A 22978-nucleotide genomic window follows, 5' to 3' on the forward strand; every position below is an offset into this window, starting at 1 on the left:
CGCCGCCACCGCCACTGCCACTGCCACTGCCACAGCCCGCCCTCCGCGGGCGGTGACACCCGGCTCGGTTCAGGGGGTGCCGGGGGTCTGCTCGCGGCGCCTGCGGTCCTGGTCACTCTTTTAAAGCTGTAGTTTTATGCATGTTTTTCTTGGTGTTGCACACGTATATGTGTCAAAGCGATGCAGTCGACGTTTCGACGGATGGAGACAGCAAGGGGGACCTGGACAGGGTAAATCGATGGTCCGGGATCGACGGCATGAGGTTCAACCAGGGCAGGTGCCGGGTCCCGCCCACAACAACCCCAGGCAGCGCTGCAGGCTGGGACAGAGTGGCTGGAAAGCTGCTGCTGGAAAAGGAGCTGGGGTTGCTGATTGACAGTGGCTGAATATGAGCCCAGGTGGCCAAGGAGGCTGATGGCTTCCTGGCCTGTATCAAAACGAGTGTAGTTAGCAGGACTAGGGAGGTGATTGTCCCACTGTACTCAGCACTGGTGAGGCTGCACCTTGAGTATTGTACTCARTTTTGAGCCCCTCCATTTAGTAAGGACATTTGAGGTGCTGGAGTGGGTCCAGAGAAGGACAATGGAGCTGGTGTGGAGCACAGTTCTGATGAGGAGTGGCTGAGGGAGCTGGGAATATTTAGCCTTAGAAAGCTCACAGGGACTTTATCACTCTCTACAAGTACGTAAAAGGACGCTATGGCCAGGTGGGGGTCGGCCTCTTCTCCCAATTAATAAGTGATAGGACAAGAGGAAAACCAAGTTGCAGCAGGGGACATTTCGGTTGGACAGAAGGAAGAATGTCTTCGCAGAAAGGRCGATTRGACATTGGAATGGGCTGCCCAGGGAGGTGRTGGAGTCACYGTCCCTGAAGGTTTTCAAGGAAAGACTGGACGTARTAGTGRTCTAATTGACATGGTGGTGTTTGGTAATAGGTTGGGCTGAATGACCTCAGGGATCTTTTCCAACCTCGTTGATTCTAACACCCGAAAACACCACACYCGAGAGCTCCCGCCTGATTTGTGAGGCGCGGGGCGGGGCGCCGCACAGGCTGCCGCGGTTCCCAAGGCGCTAACGCTTCCCGACTGTCCCTCACGGACGGGCTCRGCCCCGCCTTCCCCGACCCAGCTCCCCCGAGCACCGCCTCCCTCGGGCGGGCACCGTCCCACCCTGCCACAGGGCGTACCACGGGAGGTGGCAGCGCCCACTCCTTGATTTCCCTCCCMTCTCCGCCGCGGGCTTGAAGCCTCTGGTCTCCCGAAGCCTAGTGGCCATGGCGACAGGCCGTGGCAGGTAACCGGGGGGCGCGCCGAGCGGGGCTCCGCCGGGCCGGGCTGCCTGCTCGGCCTTCTTCACCTCGGATGGGGAGGGTGGTTTGTTGTTTTCCCTCAACTCCCACTGCTCCTCTGAGAAGCCTCTTCTACCTCCTACAGGACCCTGGTCTCTAGCTCCTTTTCAGGGCGAGGGCTGTGGCCATGCACGCCCTCGTAGCCATGGTTCTCCCCTTTCCCTGCCCCGGCCCTGTGGAGCTGACACCTCGTAAAAGAAGAAACGCAGGTGTTGCCACRTGCACGGACTCTTGGGTTTAACAATTTTTTATTGCCTGGGAAAGGGGGGCTTAACCTTCAGTAAGTCSTTAACCTTGGAGGAGGTACTATAATAAGTATTCCCAAAGTACTGGTTAGTTTAGTGGCTACCTTATCTGTGTTCGGGATAGTTAGGCCTTTGTAATAAATAGGAGGTTTTCACTGTGGAAGGTATGACTACCTTAATTCTTACAGTTCAGGTTTGGCTTCCAAAATTTTAAAGTGTCAATCTTAGAGGCAGTGTTGAGGAAGCAGATTTTTCTGCTCACCCAACAACCTTGGGTTTCATAGCAGTTTCATTCCCTATTTTGYTTTTTTTACCCCTTCTTTTTAACCTGTAAATGGATTGGGGTAATATCCACCTTTTAAAGAGACTGAAATTGTTAGTTGAGGGGAAAAAAGTAATCCCAACTAACCCATGTCAAAATTAYTTGCAGGAATGCTTTAACATTTGGAAGAGATTTTTTTTTTTACTACTTAAAACTTTATATATGTTATTTGAAATGTTACTTATAAGACAATTGTTTGCTGACCATCAGAAAAACAACACACATTGCTAGTCTTGTGGGGTGTGAAAGTGAAAATACTGGTACACAATTGAGCCCCMCATGTTGAAAGGTAATGAAAAAGCAACTGAAGTTGTGCTTCTTAAATAAGAGCATCTCAGTTCTAGAAGTTTCTAAAGAGGGGGTGTAACGGCTGTCATTGACTTTTATCGTAGGCTTATCTGCCCAAGCTTTGTCAATGCAATGTAAAAGCACTTTGTTAATGCTAATTTAAAATCTTGGCACACACAGTACTTGAAAAGTAATTTATGGATTGGGTTTGCTGTTTGTTTCTTCACACCTTGAAAATATTTTTGTTTTGGAAGATGCAAAAGTTCAGGACTTGTTTTTTTAATTGAAGTTTGCAAAAGGAATAGATACTAYATTAACATTTTCAAGGCATGTGTGGGCAGAATTCTTCTTTCCTAAGATATTTCTCCCTGAGGTTAAGAAGAGGGGGGAGTGGTTAAGATGAGCAAGAAGGACTGAATACAGGCAATGCAGGTTATGCTTACCCAAGGTAGTGTGTTTTAAAGTCCAGAATCCAGCTTATGTGATTTATTCCTGTGCCTGGAGTCTGTGGAGTTATGTCCCTGTGGAGTATGTCCTAACTCTCTGCTTTCAGTGCTCTCCTGGAACATACAGAAGTGTGAGCTCTGCTGCTGTTGAGCACAATTTGTGTCTCTAAATCCCATTAATGGCTTTTGAAAAATGCAGTTTGTTGGTTCCTTATAATCTAAGTGTATTCTTGATAATGATACATGAGTAAAACCCTTGTGAGACCTCCAGGTTTTGTTTTTATGTGGCTACTTTATTTGTAGTTGTTAATWTAGTTGGTCTGTCAGTGGTTAGGACCTAACTGACATGCTGAAATGTGCCTGTCTTTTTGTTATGCTTATAACAATTCTCTGTAAAATGTCTTGGATTTTTTTTTTTTTTTTTACATAGTGCAGTTGACAAGATAGACCAGAGTTGTTAATTTCTTTCAATTTTATTTTTCTTTGAGCATAAATCAATCTTAAACCTAGAACAGTGTGCATTAAAGGTACATGGTACCCAAATACTTCAGAATTAGGTGTTTTTCCCCCATATTGATTGGTTGCCTAGAAACCCAGAGCTAGTTTAGCAGGTGTTGGAAAGTCTGCTGGCAATTTAGAATAACAGTAATGCAGTGAATGGGGAACTCTGCTCAGTGGCATTGGTGAGTATGAAGTATAAGGATTTGATTTACGATTTAAACTCTATCTCCATATTTTTACATGGATGAATCACAGTATTTGCAATTACAGCAAAAAACATGGAAAAATGGTTGGATTGTAAGCATTTGTGCTAGAAATGTGCAAAGTTTCTTTCTTTTCTATCCGAATTATGRTGTGCTAATGTTGCCAAAATAGGTTTTTTTCACCGTGGTATGCTAGAGGCCAGTCCACACACAGAGTTGAAGAATTTGGTATATTTACAGTTCTGCACAGAGGGGGTGCTAGGTGGCTAATCCACAAAGCCAACRCACCAACTTTCAAAGCTTTTTACTATTTTATACAATCTAGCAAAGGGAGGAATAGTTTCCATTTGCTACAAGTTGCATGGTTCCCTTAGTAATTAGTRTTCTGTCTTCTGTTAGTTTGTTCATTAGTTTGTTATTCTCTTGCTTGTTGTGCTAATTAGTCTGCATGCTCAGTCCTTCTATTCTTTTGAGTCAGTGGGTTTCTTGGGTCAGTGGTCAAAGTCTCACGCTTCTGGAATTCGGAACTGATTTCAGCGCAATTACTGAGTTTGCTTTAGTAGTTTYTTCCTTATCTTGGAATTTCTTTAGGTGTTCTTGTGGCCTGTAAATCTGCATTCTTTGTGTCCACTATCAGTGGGCATCCTTCTTCCCAAGCTTTGTTAACCTCACCCAGGTGTGAAATCATTGAAGCATGYCAAGCCCTAAACCTTAAAAAGCAATTTCACCTGCAAGTGATTTGTCTTTTTAACAGCTGGACATATAGTTTGCTAGCTGCTCTCTGTTTTCATGGATTAAATCTCCTTTCCAAGATGTATAAGCTTGAAAGTACACAAAGATCAAACATCAAARAATATCCTTTCTTAAGAAAATTTTACATATTTCACATTTTGCAACACTAATGAGCTGTAAAAACATTGATATCCATTTTGCCTGTTGAAATAACACTTGTCTCTCAGATTTTGAATATTTTAGCTGCAGAAGATCTGAAATGAGACTTCAGCTTTGTTTCACGTATGATTCTGTTGTGTATTCAAGGAAATTCTTTTTGAACCTCAACAGTTTTTGAGAAAGTTTCAAGTTACTGTGTTATCTGGGCTCTTTTAATAGCTTAGCAAAGTTGGATGGCTCAAAAATRTCTCTGGAGTAATGTTGTGAAACAGAGGATTAATCATTGAGTTTGACTTGCTGCCTGGGTCTCTGGAGGTTGRTTGTGGTTGCCACAGGGGTGCAGCTGTCTAAGGATAATAGATCTCTACTGGATTCCAAGTGATTTGGGGGAGCGACACTGTTCCTTTCTGACAACTGTGAGTTTAAATCTGAATCTTCCTGATGTCAGGTATCTTAACTTAGGCATAATTGTTCAAATCATGTACTGATAGTAATGAGTTGCCATATGATGTATTCCCCGAATCTTGCCTTGGTTGAAATGTTGTGTCTAGGTGTGCACAATATGCGTATTTCTTCATTTTGTGACTAKGTGACTCCTAACAGCTTTTCCTTCTTACAAGTAGGTTAAGGACCTTTGCTGCAAAGCCTGGGGAATGTCCTGAAACCATAAAYGCTGGAATTAAAAGTCTGTGTTTGACTCCTACCATAAAACTGAAATCAAATATGTGCATTGAGAGGTAAGTATGTCTTTACTTTAGGAATGAAGGTGGAAGACTCCCTGCGGACTCTAAGCCTTTTGAGTGCCTGCAGTAATTATATTCATACCTTAGAGATTTGTATTTCAARTGTTCTGAGTTGAAAAGATTTGCTTTCCTGGCCTACTTTGTGATTCTGTGTTCACCTTTTAATATTTTCTGGTATGGTTCTCCTTTGCRTCCTTTTCTAAGTTCATAAGAAGTATGTAGGTTTTCCAAGTCACGTGAAGCCTTCAGCAGGTCCTTTGCAAGTCACGGGCAGTGTTGTTCCTTGAGAATAAAAACTGTCATTTTATTACTTCAGTRAAAGCCAATTGGGAATTAAACTTCATATGTTTCTCTTGGTTATGGATTTTTATCAARTGTGTCTTAGTGTATAGAGAGACTGAGAATGTTGGAATGGGATGAGGGGGGGAAGAATAGATAGCTGCTGCAGGTTTGCTGGAAGGTAAATGTTTCTCTTCCCTGTTTGACAGTGAAAGGGTGCTTTCAGTTAAATTGTGAGTTGTTTTCTTTCTGAAAATTAATTACATTGAAAAAGAATCTAAGAACACGTTACCTGAAAAAGTAATTAGTTTTCCTTGTTTTMTACATTTGATAGCTTCCTGTGTAGTGATTTCTCTGTTTTGCATTGGATAGCCATTTCATTACCTTTATGCTGTTAGACTGGTGAATGGTGAGAGAAAAAAAGAAAAAAAAATCCTTTCAGCTTCCTTCAAAGGAGAAAGAATACAGTTGTAAAAATTGCAGTTAAAAATTCTGGATCAAGCATATTATTTCAGTTAATTTGCAGCTTTTTAAGATWTCACTTGTAAATTATCTCTGGAATGAGTACACTAACTGCTTTGGACTTAGAGTGTATGAGTTATTTCACATTATAAGAGTGCAAGTTTTGGCATGCTGCAAATTTTGGCACATTGCCTGTTCATTAATACAACTAGGATTCTGAGTTTAATACAAACATTGMGGTATTGGCATTACCGTGCTACCCTTTAAAGCTCTCTGCTTCTGAAATAGTATTATAAATCACCAAGTGTTGTTAGTAACAGAGTAGTAAAAGGATGAGTGGCACTGCTGGGGCATTGACTTTCACAGCACCTTGTATTTTCAGTGGTGATTTTGATGTGACCGTGCTCAAGAAAATTGGAGTATAAAATGCGAGTATTTTAAACTCCGTGCAGTTGCGAGATTCTTCTCGAATGGTATGAGGTTTCTGTCTTAGTACAAAAATCACATTGGCTCATTTCGAGGGTGTGTTCTGCTTGTCATTCTTAGACTGGTGCCTGCATTTCAGGCAGTTTTCCAGATGCACAGACATTAATGTTTTCATGATACCACTTGGCTCTTGTTTGAAGTTCATATCTTTCTGCTGACATAAATGAACATTCTGCAAGACCCCTGARCACACACAGTGGGAAGATTATGTTGAGGTAGAGCATGATTTCTGTCYTGGTGCATGCTGAGATGTGACTCCACAGTCAAGAGGGAGAGTGAATATATCTGCAGTTTTGCAAACGCGGGTCCTTGTGGAATAAATGCTAAAGTGATGGTACAAACAGTAAGAAACTGAAGCTAAATGAGGTAGTTTCATGTCAAACTGGGTTAAAGTTAACAAAGTTTAATGAAAATACAAACCCTTAACTTTTCATGTAATAGTACTGTGCCACTTGAATAAGTTGTGGGGAATTGTTTTAGGCAAATGGCACATACTGCAGAATCAAAATGGAACCAAAGTTCTGCAGTTCAACTCTTCAGATGATTTTTGAATCCTCTTCAGGTTATTTTGGATTAATCTATTTACAAACTGCTGGTTTTCACGTTTTCTGTTTTTCTCTGGCTTGACATTAAAATTCTCTGCCACTGTAATTTCTGGAGTTTGCAGACAAGTCTAACAGTATTTCTCTTGTTTTCCAGCATGCCGTCAGAAATGCTGCTGGAGATATTTTCCTATTTAGATGCTGTGTCCCTGTTGGCTGTTGGTTGTGTGAATAAGCGCTTCTATGACCTGGCCAATGACAAGTAAGGAAGAGAGAAGGTTTCAGTCATGCCACAGTTGTGTTTAAGTTATGAGTTATGAGTCATTCTAATTTAGTTTCTCTGATGCCAGAGGACTGATGTATGTACCTTTGGGCAATTACTCTGCTGAAATTGCACTGCATAGGCCACAGTACAGGTTGCATGGAATTAGAGCTGTGCAAGTCCTGCTGTTTAATGGCAGTTATGTGGCAGAAACTAAATCCTGTGCTTTGAAATGTTGCTATTAGCATTTTTTTTTGTTTTAACATTTTTGTATATTTGTATTCACATGCATCTGCACACACTTTTCTACTCAGATGATACTTAGTAGTGTGTTGCCAGTAGCTTTATGGAATTGTCATAACTTTCATAATGTTGACATCCTACTTAATTCTTTCATCAAGATTTTGCAGCGGGATTAATTGAATAAAATAATTCACTAGTGATTTTTATCTGTTACTCTGTTTGTCAAGTTTTGGTGATTTCTAAATTAAAACAAAAGAGAAGATCAATACTGACACTTTTTTAAATAAGGATTGCGTATACAGAGTTCACAAATTGCTCCTACCAATATCATGATAATTTTGTGACAGGATAAAGAGGAGAGACTCAAGCTGGTATGTAGTAAGTAGGATGTCTGGGCATCCTTTTTTTTTTTTTTTTTTTTTTTTTTTTTTTTTTTTTTTTTTTTTTTTTTTTTAGAATTCTACTGCATTAGTATTGTTTGAATGAGAAGATGTCTTCCTGTATAGGAATTTGCTGCATCTGGTATGAATCCATTTTCCCTTATTTGCTAAAACTTGTATAGTGAATTGGTTTACATTGGCATTGAAATCTTTAGAACTGATGAATTTAAAGGGAAGACTGTAGCAGGTAAGTGTAGATAAAAATTGCATAGTTGTCACAAATTATCTATCTTAGTATGTATTTTCCACTTCAGGGTGGTGAGGCAGGATAAAGTCACTGTGGCTGTTCAGGACAAGATGAGTTCATCTGCCTCCATTTTGACGATGTCTATTTCCATTTTTTCATCTTAACAGAGATTAGTGTATGTGCACAAATGGGACTTAGGGAAGAGATATTTTCCCTTATCTAGAAGCCTGACTGGTTCAGTGGGACCAGGTTATTTCTTCCTGATGGATTCCCATGGACTTTCTCAAGACCCTGAATTTTGCTGCAAATGAGCAGAAATTTTAATTGAAGTCCCTGCATATTTGTGTGATGAATATGACCTTGCTTTTTAGGGAAAATATCTATTTTAGGATATTTCTGCTGTCCTGGATGTACAGGGTGTCCCTGATGCAGCTGGACCATAAGTCTTTCATTGTGATATGTCTGTGCTGCTTAATGCAGTGATTTGTCTTTGGGCTGTTCAAATAATGTCTGCACTTGAATGGTTCCTTGGCACTGATGTCTCCARTAGAATTATTGAATACAAGGAAATGTTTGACCCCCCACTTCTGCACCCTCCTTGCCCCAGTATGGGATATGCCAGCCTTCCCATCATGCAGTGTGGGAAGTTCACATGTATGGTCTGCCTGTGAGAGCATGATGATTCTGATCACCAGCAAAATGTGCTTGTGTAAGAGGAAATGAGAGCACAGGTCTTTTTGCCTTTGTGGTCAGGTGATGACTGATGACAATGTGTATCTGATTCTGGCATTTGAGTTAGCAGTAAAAGGTTTGTTTGGCTTGTTGTAGTAATGTCCAATGAGAGGCCTTGGGTATTAACAATTTGAGACAAGCAGGGTATATATTCTGCTGTGAAAAATGCAGACTTGTGCTTCCCTGTTGGATACCTTTTTGATTTATCTTCCCTGAATTCTTCAAAAGGTGAAGGGGCAGCTTCCTGAACACTTGTGATTCCAAGTCCTGCTTCATTTTCACCTCTGTCTCCCTGCTCTGAGTTTTTGACCTTAAACTAATGTCTTTTATTGCACAGCACTGTTTTAGGAAAGGAAGAAGCAATACRTAACTGAGAGTGAGGACAATGATGGTAGCTATTTGTGGCTAGTCTGCCTTCAGTCAGCTAAATTGCCTGAGTCYGTAACTTAAAAATGCAGGAAATGCCTACTACTAAGCTCTGTCTTTTCAGCRTTATACAGTAAGATGTGGAGTATCTTCATGAAAGAAAGGATGTTTCTCTTGGGAAGGGATTTCTAGTTAACAGGAGACTTTTACAGGAGGCTACTTTACTGGACTTTTTAGGCTAATTAGGACCAGTTGGATGATAGCTCAATTTCACCTGATGGTGGTATGCCAAGGACATCTCTCCTTTGTTTTCATCACTGTACAATTCTAAACTGCTTTGGAGTTAAAAAAAGAATTTCTCCTTTCTCTCAGAAATGTTTTATACTGTCTGATAACTTGGTTGCCTTTTCTGGTCTTAAAAGAGAAATACCATAAGTCTTTGTTGTACTTACAGGATTGTTCTTCATGTTACCTTCCCCACCCTGCTTTTGGTGAAATGAAAGTTGGAAGCTCATGTTGATTGTGAACCCACCTTTAACAGTCAGAGTAGTTTGTTGGTCTGTGTGGTTTTTTGCCACTTCTGTCTCAAAAAATGGCAGTGGGGGATTCTGCATATATCTGCAGAGCAGCAGGCTGGAAGATTTTTGCAAAATTCCTTGATATGTTTACATCAATAACCAGAACCTCGCTCTCAGCATTTGGGGACTTATTCTCAGCAGCTGATGAATTGAGAATGGTTTTGATGGGTAGGAGGCAGTGTGGGATGGATTTTGTCCTTGAATGCCTTAAGCAGAGGGTAAAATGCATTGCAAGACATGCCAGTGTAAGTTTGTCTGGGGATGAGTGAGGACTGGTAAAGGTAATCTCCCTCATAAATGGTAGAAAATGTCTCTCTTAAGAATTTGTTGCTCTTGCAATTAATTTTCTTTAGTGCAGTTATGTAGACTGTGTGTCTAACACTTTAAAATTAGAAAACTTATTGGAAATCTATATTCACAGATTATTGTTGGAATTCTTGTCGGTGCCTGTATTCAATATTCTGTGAACTGTCGTAGTGATGTGGGTGTGGGGGGCTGAAATGTGTCGTAGTTGTCTTGGCATGAGGGAGATGACCCCATCATTACTGTCACATTTCTTTATCTTCAGAAAGTCATGTCTTCTCTGAGCCTTTCCAAAGAGAGTGCAGAAGGGATTTACGTGACACTGGTAACATTCAACAAAATTACTCTAATTGTCCTCCTCCACCCCACTTTCAGTTGAATCTCTGTGAGAAAATTGAGTCTTACAGATTATCTTGTTGAATAAGAGGTGTTAAAACACTTTTTCCACCAGCTGATTTTCTGTGATGAGGATGCAGCATTGATTTCGGTGAAATTTTTACCTTATCTTAACCTTTATCAGTTTTCACTTACGTTGCTGAGCTTCATCCTGCATCCTGTATCTTCAGGAAGACAGATGAGACTGTTTACTCAGTGGTAGCTGAGATGTGCGTATAAAAAAACAGGTGACTWTTCTTGAAATTTATTCCTCTTTATTCTATTTTTATTTTCAGCGGAATTTGGCTGAAACTCTATTCCAGTTCTTTGCAACCAAAATGGACAATTTGGAAAATGTCATCTAAACAAACAGAAACTGTTTCTTTGGGCTGTGCTGCTCTACATGATGAAAAGCCTGGATACTGGAAGAAAGAATACATCTTCAAACAAACATCTGTCTTCAAATCTAGAATAATGCGGCTTGTTAAACTTCTAGATCCTTATACAGGTCTTCCATGTAAAAACAAAGAAGCCATGAAGTAAGCAATGCTTTGTCACAATGAGATTTACTTGAGAACAGTGTACAAAATATTAATGTTTTGGGGACTATAGAAACAGAGCTATAAAAAGTATATTRTAATGGGAAGATACAATGACAATTTATAAATGACTGAAATGGAGGAACATAACTAGCAGTAGAAATTAGAAAATTCTATTGAAAGCAGAGTTTAAATTTTGTCGCTTTGGTTATTTTTTTTTAAACACCCCTCTCCCCTCTCAATTCCTAAATAACAGAGTCTCTGGCTTGAGTTGGATAATTGTTCTAAAGGACAGAAATGGAAAAGAGCATATAATTGAGAAGCCAAACCTATCATTTAAGGACACATCTGTTACCATACTTTGGTATGGTGCRGTCTGGCCGTGCTTAGACATCCTGTCAACCCTAAAACTATTTGGAGTTACACCGTTGCTTCCTGACCAAAGCAGACCTCCCAGCAAGAATAGGTGAGTTTTAAGATAGAATTTTTGAGGACTTTTTGTGTGTAACTGATTGTTAATGTGTTTTTAGGAGCTATCTGATGTTTGTTTGACTCAACAAGTTAACTCTTTGTTGGAAAGTTCTTCCTGTGTTCTTCTCTTCTTTGGTAGAGCTCTTTAGCAAGAAATAATATAATACAACAAGCTATGGCATTAATTCATAGGTTAATCAATTCATAGCTACTAGCATGTGATATGCAGACTGATAGGTCCTGCCTTGGAATGCTGAATTGGAGACATAGACCTAAAATGAGCATGAAAGAAACTTGTAAATCTAGGAGAATTTAATGTGAAAACTTAGCTTGGAGAAGTTCAGCAGTATTTATGTGGCTACAGTCAGGTAACTGATGTTGCTAATATTTATTTTCTCTCTGATAGGTGTGTATATGAATTTAGGGAACTTGGTGTGTAACTTTGTGTGCARTCTTACGTATGTGCATGTAGAAACACTCTTCCACAGCATGTCTGTTGTTTTTAACTTAAATGTGTACAATGTTTTTTCTCATTATATTCTGAGAAGATATTTAAATGAAAAGTGTCTATTTGAGGTATTTGGTTGCTGTCAAAGAGTTTTGCTCACATCTGGGTCTATGTGTATAGTCAGCTACATGCTTTTAACTCAAAGCCCCTAGCTCTAAAAAGAGAGAATTGTTCACTCRCAAAACACCAGGTTCCTCAAGCAGAAGTTAAGTATTTACTTAAAATAGAAATAGAAATAAATCAAGAGAAGCCTTTTGTATAAAGTCAGCTGAACAAGTCTTGCAGTCAAAGTATGTGGGAAATGTAGTTGTTTTACCAAGATGACAATTCATATGTAGAAAATAAAAAAGCTTGCAGGCATTTGGTGTATTTATTTCACAGAAGGGTAAGGTTTTAGAGATTGTGAATATAGATGAATGTAGTAGTTTCACCAATTTCAGAATGTCAGTCTTGAAACCTTGAGGCAATAGTGCAGGGACAAGCCTGATTGACTTAAAGATGGAAAGGGTTGATGTTGATTATAAAGAGATTTTTCACTGTGGGGGTGGTGAGACACTGGAACAGGTCTGCAGAGGTTGTGGATGCCCCATCCCTGGCAGTGTTCAGTGTAGTAGTAGGTGAAAACCATAGTGATACTGTTGGGAAATCTGGGAACTGTTTTGAAAGTCTGAAAAAGGTTTTAGGATGACTTCTCTCTTCATTCTGAATAGGTAATGCAAACCCTTTCTGCTCTTTTTTTAAATGCATCATGAGTTAATAGGAATGTCCATGAAATTTTTAAGAGAGTTTTGGAGCTAAATGGCTTTAATTATAGGCAAAATGTAGAAAAAAAATCTAAAAAAGGAAAGCTTTCTCTGAACAAATTAAAAGACTTTGTTAAAGTGCAATTTGAGCCTTTCCTTGGAATTTTGCTTTTGTGGAAGAAAAAGTTACCATAGTAGCTTGCTTCACCCTGATAAATGTTCAGTGATTCCATCTAGTACCAATAAAGTATCAGAAACAAATTATAAAGTAATTCCTTTGAAAAATTAGGCAAGCGCRGAAGTTCTTTTTTCTAAGAGCGTTTTAGAAGATTACATAGTGATTTTTGTTTATTTTCTTACTAGAGATTATACTACTGCTGGTACACTGTAGTTGTTTGAATGTATAGTTTATGGCTCTGCATGCCAAATGCTTTTGAAACCATTCTTATCCTGTGCTGCTGGTCAGACTTAAGCTGGTCAGTTAAGAATGAAATTAGGCTGAACTTTTATATATGGAGAATAAGGAGACAGCCTTTTTGGTACATTCTGTATGTTCTTTCCAAAGACCTCGTCGATTTTCCTTGATTGCTGAATACCATCTTGCTAACCTGACTGAAAGTAGTGTAACAGTTGGTGCTGATGAGCTTGTCCAGCTCTTCAGTCTGAATCCAGGACTCTTAGTAGGAATTTGGAAGGTAAGGTAACATTTTGTTTCAGTATTAAGACTTGAAGGAGCAGATTTTTTTTGCCTTATAGTTTGGGATTTGAGGAGGTTTTTTTTTAATTTTTCTTTGGATTTTGAAAGATCTTTTCTAAACTAGTWACAACAAAGTGCATGTAGGGACAGCTAGCAGATGATTTCTTGTATTCTAAAAGCTGTCACAGGAGTATATATACTTTTTAAAAAGTTCACTTCTAATTCAGAGATCACTTATGTAAGATACTGTATTAGATACTGCATTCAGTTTTATTTGTTTTGCAGTCTTAACATGTCCAAGTTTGATAATCTAGAATAATTTTAAGYAGAATGGTTTGAGGACAGATGTGCTTCTTCCTCTGATTTGTGCAATGCCCTGTCCACATCACTCAAGTGATGAGCTCCCCCATAGCAACTTAGCTTTAATCTACATCACCAGCTAGCTGTGTTCCTGCTCCAGCAGTAGGAATGCTTTAAATTGTGCTCTTTTGGGGGTATTACATTCTTGGTATTAAGAGTATAAGTTGAGCATTTAGCCTCTGTAGGGTGGTTATAGAGATGAATGTCTTTAGAGGACATTGCAGAACATGTGAAGTAGACTTTTATGCAAAAGGAAAGGGAATCTTTGCGCAGAATGCACTGGGACCTCAGTGTCTGCCTGTTGCTACATAGGGCTGGGTGCTATGGAGCCTATCTCAGCTGTTCTGCTCTTGGTCTGAATTCAGAGGTGGCAACTCTTTCTTCCTCCCCTCAGCCAYGTTATTGATGTAGGTTTAACCTATTTGGCCATGACAAGGAACATTCCTCTGGGAGCCTATAAACAGTTCCTCAAAGTTGTGTCTAATTTCCAGCTGCAAACATGCTGCCTCAAATATACACAATTACCAGAGGCAATGTTTAAAACCACAGAAGGACTATTTCTTTCACTCTTACTTAAAGGTAAGACTGAAAAGTCCATTTCCTAGAAAAGTTGAGACTGGYTGATCTGCATAAGACTATTACATGTTGTCTCTGTCTGTGAAAAGCTCTGATAAATCAACATTTCTCTTGTATCTTCAGAAGTTTAGTAGGCTGGTGTCCCTGTGTTGTTGGCTCTATAGTTTTGCACATGTATTGGCCCCTCCTGTGCTTGGAAAGAGAACTCTTTCAGCCCGTGGAAATGGTTCAATCATAACTAAGTTCCACATAGTTGTTAAGAATTGAGTGCCTCACTCTAGAATATTTTCCGTACTTGCTTTTCTGAACAGCAGTTCTTATTCTCTGTGTAGGCAGAATAATACTAGGTAGTTAACTGTCAGTGGGTGTAATAATTGTAAATGCCACATAGCTTGTTTTTTTGCACATAGCTGCATAACAGAAGCCAAGGACAGGTTACGTGGGCCTCCTGGTATTTGGACAGAGACAGACTTAGAAACTGTGTGATTGATAAATCTCCCTTGTTTTATCTTTTATAGCTGTAATTATGCACCATAAAAATACAGAAGTAGTTAAGAAGCAAAAAGTTTGAATAGAGGATGTAATTTTCTTGTAACCCAGAAAGATGAAAACAGTACTTGCCCACATTTCAGGAGAGAAATAGACTTCTGGCAGTGAATAATTTTCCTRTTGACTTACGCGTTTATAAATGTAGGCACTTACAAATACATTTAGAGGAAAAAAGCTGACATCCTAGCACTGTGTGTTCTTGAAGTAAATACAAAGCTCTGTCTCTATTTAGTTTTCACATTAATGTTTTCTTTGACTATATAGTCATCTACAGGAGATTATGTTCTTAATGTTTTCCCAGGAGTACTTAATCTGGTGAAGACATCCAAGGTTTACTTTGAAATTCACTATTTCTATTGAGTAATTCTGTATCCCTCACTGACATTAGCCCCCTTTGCAAATAGTTCCTTACATATGAAAATGAACTTGATGCTTCAGTAAGTGCTATTTGATTCTGTTTAGGTATCTATTTTATAGTGATAAGTAGAAGCTAGGGAAGTACAATTTTGGATTGCTCTTATAGCTTTTGCCCTGGCATAGCTAGTTTCCTATTCTTTCTCCATAATGTAGAAATGCTGTAATCTTTTGTATATATTCTAAACTCTTGTGAAAAGACAGTAAAGGTTTTAGGAGTCCCACTGTTAGAGCAAGCCATTGCTAGCCCTATTACAGAAATTGGCACAGTAATAAGCAGCAGCATTTATCTATGAATTTTAATGCTCTGAAAGACCCTATGAAAAAAAGAATTTCCACATGAAAATACATCTACTTTAATTAACTTTTCAGGAGAAAAATGAAATTGCTTTTGTTATGGCGAGTCTTCATTATAATCAACTCCTTGAGAGAAGCATTTTGGGTTCTGCTACTGTGTAAGTTTGGTTTTCCTTTGAGTGATAAAGATAACCTTTTGAATAAAGCTTTGAGTTTTATAGTTAAAATTGGCTGCTGGTAACAGGTTTATATTTAGGTAGTAATTAACTATCCATGTTTAATATAAACAACAGYTACAGTAACAACATACAAAACTGTAGAAACATTTTCATACTAARATACTGCCATTGTTATGCTATTAAGGAGATAATTTAGTTATACAAGTGTACTGATAACTTGCTGTGTTGAGAAAGTTAGAACTGCCCATGCTTTCTTCCTTTTCACAAATAGACTTTATTTCCTCTTCCTGTGTGAAACAGAGAAAGAAAAGAGACACATTTCAGAAAGTATGGAAATAATCTTTGGCTGTGTAAGGGGGGAAAATTCTGATGGGGTGCCTGCATTTATTTTTCATTCCCATTGAGAAACTAACTGTATTTGCTATAAAGTGTTTGTATATGTGCATATTGCAGCATATTATATATATATATATATATATATAAAATATCATATATAATATAAATATATAATATATAAAAGAGCATATATTATATATATATAATATATTTGATACCTATTTATATGCTGCAAACTGTTTAAAAGGATTCTAGCTGTAGAATATTACTTAGCGTATTTATTTCCCCCTCTGCTTTCTGGTCAGATACTATTGTATCCACCAGTAGTCTTGAATGCCCATTAGAACTAAATGTGGCTCTTCTCACACAGAAGATACGATTTAACACCATCTCCCTTAGTACCAAATTGGATCCTACGTAGAAGCTGCTCAGTTGCCTCTGGCATTTGTTCTCTTCATGTCATTTGTATGTGGTAGCTCAATTAGTTAGGCACAAAGAAAGTTATTCCAAGAATTGCTATTTCAGAGAAGTTTCTAGCTAATGGACTTTTAGATTTGTAGTTAAGCTGATGCTACAATTGTCTACAATTTGTAGACAATTCCATGTTTTGAAGTTTTAGCAGTTGTACTTTGTAGTTAAGCTGATGCTACAATTGTCTACAATTTGTAGACAATTCCATGTTTTGAAGTTTTAACAGTTGTACCTTTTAAAGTTGACTGCCATATTTTCTGTCTTTGGCTAGAAAGAAACATGATGAGCTAGAGATACTTGATTTCTGAACTCTCTCAAGATCAGTCTTAGTATCATGCTATGTATTAGATCTCCTTCCATTAAGCCATCCCTTGTTGCTAAATTCTATTTTTTTTTTTCAAGTCAATATGCCCCTCCAGCTAATAAACCTTTACTGGATGATATTGACCCAGAATATGGACTGCATGATTACAGTCTGCATCTAGATCTGCATGGCAGAAGCTGCAGGTACCTGTGTGGAACATTCAAGGGCCTCTTCTGCAGAAAAGGTAAAGTTGAAGAAACAATAATGCCTGTATTAAAAACGATCTCTGCTTACGTTTTTCCTTCTTATACCCAGTATCTCTATTTTAAGGGGAGAAATGGAAATGGAATTTTAAGAGTAAGTGATCTTTTTTTTTTATGTTATGGCTTCTTTGTGTCTGGATGGTGCTTTGTGGGGCATCCTAAGCCTGCTCCGTAGGAAGTCTGCCCACTGTTACATTGACAGTGGCATGCCTAGGACGCAAATTCTGCAGATTGTCAGGGTCTTTTCTTTTGCTTGAATTCTGCATTAATAATGCAGTGGCACAGCTTTTGGTGCAGGTTGCTGTTTCTTCTACTTGTATTTTATAAAGGAGAGACGGTTTGTCCTCATGTTTTTGAGGCTTGTTTCTGTARAATTCTCCTCAGGTATACCTTGGGTGCACTGACAAATTAAATATATTTGTAGAAGTTACTGTGATCTTTAAGATTTATAGTTTTTATTTCGGTGAGCTTTAGGTTACCTGTTCTGGCATCCTTTCATTGTGTAGTAAACAATTTCATTGTTTTTAACTGCTACTTCATTCTGTTTTCAGCACTTCTTTTCATGAGACATGATTGACCATCCTTGTCATTCTTGTACAGCCCAAATACATAATTGTGCTGAGGTTTTGCAAAATATGGGTGATCTCTCTTTTGACATAACTTCCTACAGCTACACAGCTGTCTCTCTGTAAGTAGAGACAGATTAAAATATTAAAATTAATTTAAAATTAAATTAATTAAAGTGTTTAAGTACTATAAATTAATTATTGCTCCTCAGTATTTTTTTTCAATACCGGCACTGCTGAACGTTCTGTGGATTTCAGAAAATAATGGTTTTTAGTCAGTAGAGGGCGCTGTTGTCAGGCGTGARTGCTTTTACGGGGCTACAGAATTTCCCCTTGATTTGGTTTGGTTTTTTTCATTTGTATTTAGTGATTCCAAGAACTGTCGTTTATACTGCAGCCTTGTGCAGTGTGGCGTATTGTAGTCCTTGAACCTGAAATAAGCATGTTTTCCGATTCTGGGAAAGCTCTGAGCTTGAAGGAATGGAATACTTCCATGGCTAAAACTTCAGTGAAAGTCTGTGCGTGTAGTGAGAAATCTTACCTGAAGTACTGTGTTATACACAAGTCCTCTTTATGTTGACAAAACAACCCATCMTCTCAAAATAGGGCAGAGRGTCAGGCTTTTTGGYTTGTGCTGGGTTTTGGTTTTTCTTGTTTACCTGAATGTCACATTTTGTGTTCCAAAATTAAAATGTTATGCTCCTAGCAATACAGTTSCACAAGAAAAAGTATTATGTGGTAAACTTATTTTCTTGGTATCACTTTTTTGTGGCTTAGAAGCTACTTCCACAAAAGATTAGGCTGATGTTTATGCAAGTTACAGCAAAAGTCCATRAGCTACAGTTGTGATGCCATCTCATTTTACAAATTACAGAATCTGTTTTATCATGCAATGGTTTTGTGAATGGCTTTGGTGTTGTGACCTTCAGCAGTATGACAGCCACCAGATTCTGGTCGCATAGGACATCAGACAGCAGAAGCCATGGTTCTGCAGACAATAAACTCATTTGTCATTTAGTCCCCTTCTGTGTGCACAGTAATTCCTTTTGGAAAATGCTTGACTTCTTTCAGAAAGTGTAGTGAGGCAGCTTATGGCTCTTTGCTGTCACATTTTTCATTGTAATTTGGTGTTCATTTTGCTCTTTCTGGTAAACAYGGTGTTGCTGAATGTGGCCAGGTTTGCTAAGCTGGTTTGATGTTTTGATGGTTTGTGCTTTGTTTTTAGGCACCATTCTAATAAYACTCTTTGTCTCGTCCTCTGGAAGGACTCTGAAACATGGAGGTCACAATACTGAGAAATCTCACTATTTCTCAAAATGCTCTACCCAATCCAGTTTTATTTTAAATTATGAATGTAATATCCCCATTTTGGTTTCCACAACTTGGGACATAGAGCAGTTRTCAGCTGTTATACTGTTGTTTTACTTATTTATTGGTTTTTGTTAGGAAGCTTTAGATATTCCTAGRTTACCAGAGAATGCCCATTTGTATTCTGCAGAATAAATGATTTATTTGTTCAAGATTTAATTTCTGTCTGCTTTTTATTAGTGTCAATATTGTGCTTAATTTTGCTACTCTATTTTCAATTCTTTTTGCAGAATTTTTAATATTGAATTAATAAAGGTTATATCACACTTGATTAAACCAAGCAGATGGAGTGTAAACGGCTTCAGATTTTTTTTCTGGTATTAAAACTTGCATTGTAGTAACTAGCTGTTTTGTCTCTTTTTTGATTGGGTTTTAGCRTTTGATTCTATACTCCCTTTCATGTAAACAGAATTGGTAATGTGGCCTTATTGACATACTGCARGGTGAATATGCTAAATTCCGTGTAACTGAAATGAAAATATTTAGAAAATTTTTCCTCGTCTTCAGGAAGATATGACAGGCTTTTCATACAACTCACAGGAGCCACGGATCTAGCTTCTTAATAAACATTATTGAAATATATTTATCTATGTTTTCACCTTTTTAAGCACAGCTTTGTAGCCACATGGTAGTTTAAGCTTTGGCTTTTCAATGTAATTTCTTGTTGATGTAAATTGATGAGTTGCGCTTGCAAAATTTAAGGAGTGATTTTTCTGTGTTTAGAGAGCTTTGAAGATTTGTTTGTAAAATTTCATATCAGGCATTTGAAATGTTTTGCTTGACCTTGAAGATTGATTTGTAAGTTGAAGTAACCATTTCAGCATGGTAAGGCTGGTTCTTAGCACCACTTTGTGTTAAGCACAGCTTTTCTTCTGAAAATACCAATCAAATTGCAGCTTGCAACAAAGGCCTAGTTAACAAAACAAGCTTCTTGGCTTTTAGCTAAAATAAGTGCTTTGGAACTATTGGTCTATGTTTCTTTCCCCTGAGGTTTGTCTGCAGGGTATATGGTTGTCTGCATGGTTCTCTTTAAGGGTATTACCTTTGTTTGCTAAATATTTGGAAATATTTCAGTTACAGTTCCCTGTAACTTACTCTGCTGCTTGGCTGCCATATGTGTAAAACCCAGGGCTAGAGGTAATGAAACAAAGTTTGTATCAGGCTGAAGAAAGCCCTATCCAATTTGCTTTCTCTGTGTCTTGTTATGTTTAATGTAGCTTGTTCTGCCCTTTAATTTCATTTTCTCATCTGACTAGGGTGAGGAAGGGGAGATTTCAATACTTGGCCTTCAGGTTCTTGCCCATTTTTAGACAGACTTTTCCTTTCTTCTGGATGTGAGGACTGCAATGRAGCTTTTATATTAAAAAAGAAAAAAAGGCTGGGTTAACTAACCCATGAATAATTAGCCTGCAGATTCCTGATCTGTTGCCTATTTCTGTTCTGGCTAAAATTAAGAAGTAACTGCAACACACCTCAGCCAGCTGATCTATCTAGTAATGTGGTATTAAAACCATGCAATGTTAGTGATGTCCTGGGCTTCATTAATCTATTAGCAGTATTTTTTAGTCTATTTTTATTCCTTTCAAACTTTATTTGGTTTGAATGAATAAGAGAAATAGCCCCTTCCATTCAGATTGGAATTGTGGATAACTGAATAGTCCTTTGGAAAAAATGCTTGTTGACYAATTTCAAGTCTCCTGTTTCACGTCAGCCTATTTTCAAGTCTCTTGTATAAAAGCTCAACTTTAAATATTGGCTTTCAGTGCTTAGCCAGTAAACTGTTTAGCTAAGATACTTGTACTTTGAATGAAATCTTGTCATTGAATTTGAGTTACTGAGGTCTGGAACTGAACCATTTGGCAGATGTCAGTTTAATGGCCTTTCTCTACTTCAAGCTGAATCGTGGAAGTGAATTCTGCTTACATTTTCCTYACTGGGTTCTTTTTGGGATTCACTGTGAGGACAGAGGGTATTGCAGTCTGGAGCATTTAATTTTCCTTCAACAATACACAGTATTTCCTATTGAATACTTCCTGGGTATAGTTATATTGGTTTCACTGTATTCACACTCCTATTCCAGACAGTGCATTGGAAAACCTGCAGCTGCTATCCTCTGTCATGTGCTGGGCTGCTTCCTCCCCAGAGTAAGTATTCTTTGTATTCTGTGCTGGTGAGTGATGGCTTTTCAGCACTGGTTTGTGGCCAGCCATATCTTGGGAGTTGCTTGACTCTACAGTACCAATTCAGAGAAGTTTTTGGCTTTTGTGGTAAAGTGTGGGCCTTCTTTCTCCATCACTGCCTCCAGCTATCAGCCTTCAGCAACCACCAGGCAGAGGTTTTGCTGCTACTGCACACGGGCTGCAGCCACTTAGCTCACAGCCAGCCTTTCTGACATTGCTTTTTCTGTCTGCAGTCTCATGCTGCTACTTGGGCTTGATTGAAAGAATCACAGACAAAAGACTTCTCTCTTCTTTAATTTCTGTCACTTGCATCTTAAGCCTCTACAAGCCCTGTCACTTATTACCTTACCATCCAGGGCCTGTTACTGAATCCTGACAAGCATTATGTTCCTGAGAATTCCTTCTCTCCCTTCCTGTCTGTCTCCTGCAAATGTTAGTTTCTTAATTTTTTGGATTGAGGCCTCTAGTATTTTTGTTTTAGTCTTTTAAAACGGTATCTCTTGTTCAAGGAAACKTTTTTAAGGAAGAGCTACTAAGAAATCTGCTTGTGTCATGATGTGATGCTTCCATTTTCACTTTTCTTTGTAGTCCAAAATCATGTTCTCTGTGGTGTACCCCAGGTTGTGATTGGTCTGTTGGACTCTATAGTTAATTTTCCTTCTCTGACAATGAGGGRAAAAAGAACAATTGAAAAAAAAGTCTGTCTCTTCTCAGAGAAGAGGAAGAGATACCAAAGAAATAAGGTTGTATGTAGCAATAAAAAAAAAATCACAAATCATAATAATTCTGTTAAAAAATAAAAGGGAGCCCTTGAAAAACTATTTAAAAAAAAAGAAGAAATCTATAACTTAAAAACATGATTCAACATAAAGTGTACTGCATGTCAGTTTAAATGATGTAGTATTCTTTCCAAGGAGTAATAGTTATTTGTGTACACTTTGTCTTGGGTTATTTGAGTTTCCAGTCAGAGCTGAGAGATTTAAATAATTTGAAAAAAAAGGCTGGGGGAGGTATCTCATAATTTATTTTGTGTGTTAGTGTTGAGCTTGACTTTTGATGAGTGGGCAGTGATGGAGGCACTGGTGGCATGAAATTGAAACATTGAATGTGGAATTTACTCCTTGCATCCTTGTGTAAGTTATTTAGGTGGCATTTCTATTTTTATACTAAAAAATACAAAATAATTTTTAGCTGCTGTTTCTACTGTGGATCACAGAACCAAAGCCCCAAGGTGCAACTTAATTTCTCTATGGTGTGCTTGGTATGTAGCTCTTGGTGCATGTCAGGGTTTCTTATTGGTGAGTGGGAGAAAAAAGACATGGAGAGAAGGTAAGAGRACATTTACAGTGTACTTGGGCTGGATTTGATTTATATTGCTATAATGTTGCATATTGCTTATATTTCAGGTGACATTGAAAATGGATACCTGAGGCTCACAGTTGTAAGCTTAAAGGATAATAGGAAGCACTTGCCTATTATTGGGACACTTGGCATATGCTGGGAAACAGATGTGTTTAAAGGCAGTGTAAAGGTCAGATATATTTTTTGTTTCTGGAAATGCGTGTTTCAGAACAGTATTATGTTTTTGCATCCTAAATTTCAAAATTTCAAAACAATTTTTTGGTTTATAGAAGGCGTCTGTAACTAGACAAAAACCTCTATTCCAATATTWAAAAAAAAATGCGAATTTTGAGGGGAAAAAAGTTTTTTGCCTCATAGAATCTGAATTGCATGATGCACCCATTATGCATGTGTGATTACTGCAGTGCCTTCCACTTACCAAAATGCTGTGACTAACCAACTTTGCTTTTAAATGCTGGACAAAGAAAAACCTGCAGGTGTACTTTCTGTGAGGTTTGGTTTTTTTTTTGTTTTTTTTTTTGGTTTTTTTTGCAAGCAATAAGCCTTGAACCCCT

The 22978-nt window shown here is 38.2% G+C and overlaps 1 protein-coding gene across 3 annotated transcripts in view; it reads left to right on the forward strand.

Annotated features, from left to right (window-relative positions):
* Nucleotides 1-76: 76 nt before the first annotated feature.
* FBXO15 (F-box protein 15) overlaps nt 77-22978 on the forward strand; it is a 25705-nt gene continuing 2803 nt past the window's right edge. Inside the window, exons 1-9 of one of the 3 annotated variants that reach the window (XM_057373508.1) lie at nt 77-230; nt 4867-4980; nt 6913-7017; nt 10538-10780; nt 11037-11246; nt 13068-13197; nt 15471-15553; nt 16784-16929; nt 22469-22593. In XM_057373508.1, coding sequence (XP_057229491.1) covers nt 181-230; nt 4867-4980; nt 6913-7017; nt 10538-10780; nt 11037-11246; nt 13068-13197; nt 15471-15553; nt 16784-16929; nt 22469-22593 — 1206 coding nt within the window. In that variant the 5' untranslated portion in view covers nt 77-180. Of the gene's footprint in view, nt 231-1151; nt 1293-4866; nt 4981-6912; nt 7018-10537; nt 10781-11036; nt 11247-13067; nt 13198-15470; nt 15554-16783; nt 16930-22468; nt 22594-22978 lie in introns of those variants that run through there. The other 2 variants (XM_057373509.1, XM_057373510.1) reach the window with 2 other exon arrangements.

This window comes from Malurus melanocephalus, unplaced genomic scaffold (genome assembly GCF_030028575.1).
Source record: "Malurus melanocephalus ecotype Western Australia unplaced genomic scaffold, MMel_1.1 scaffold_200, whole genome shotgun sequence".
Classification (NCBI taxonomy): Eukaryota; Metazoa; Chordata; class Aves; order Passeriformes; family Maluridae; genus Malurus; species Malurus melanocephalus.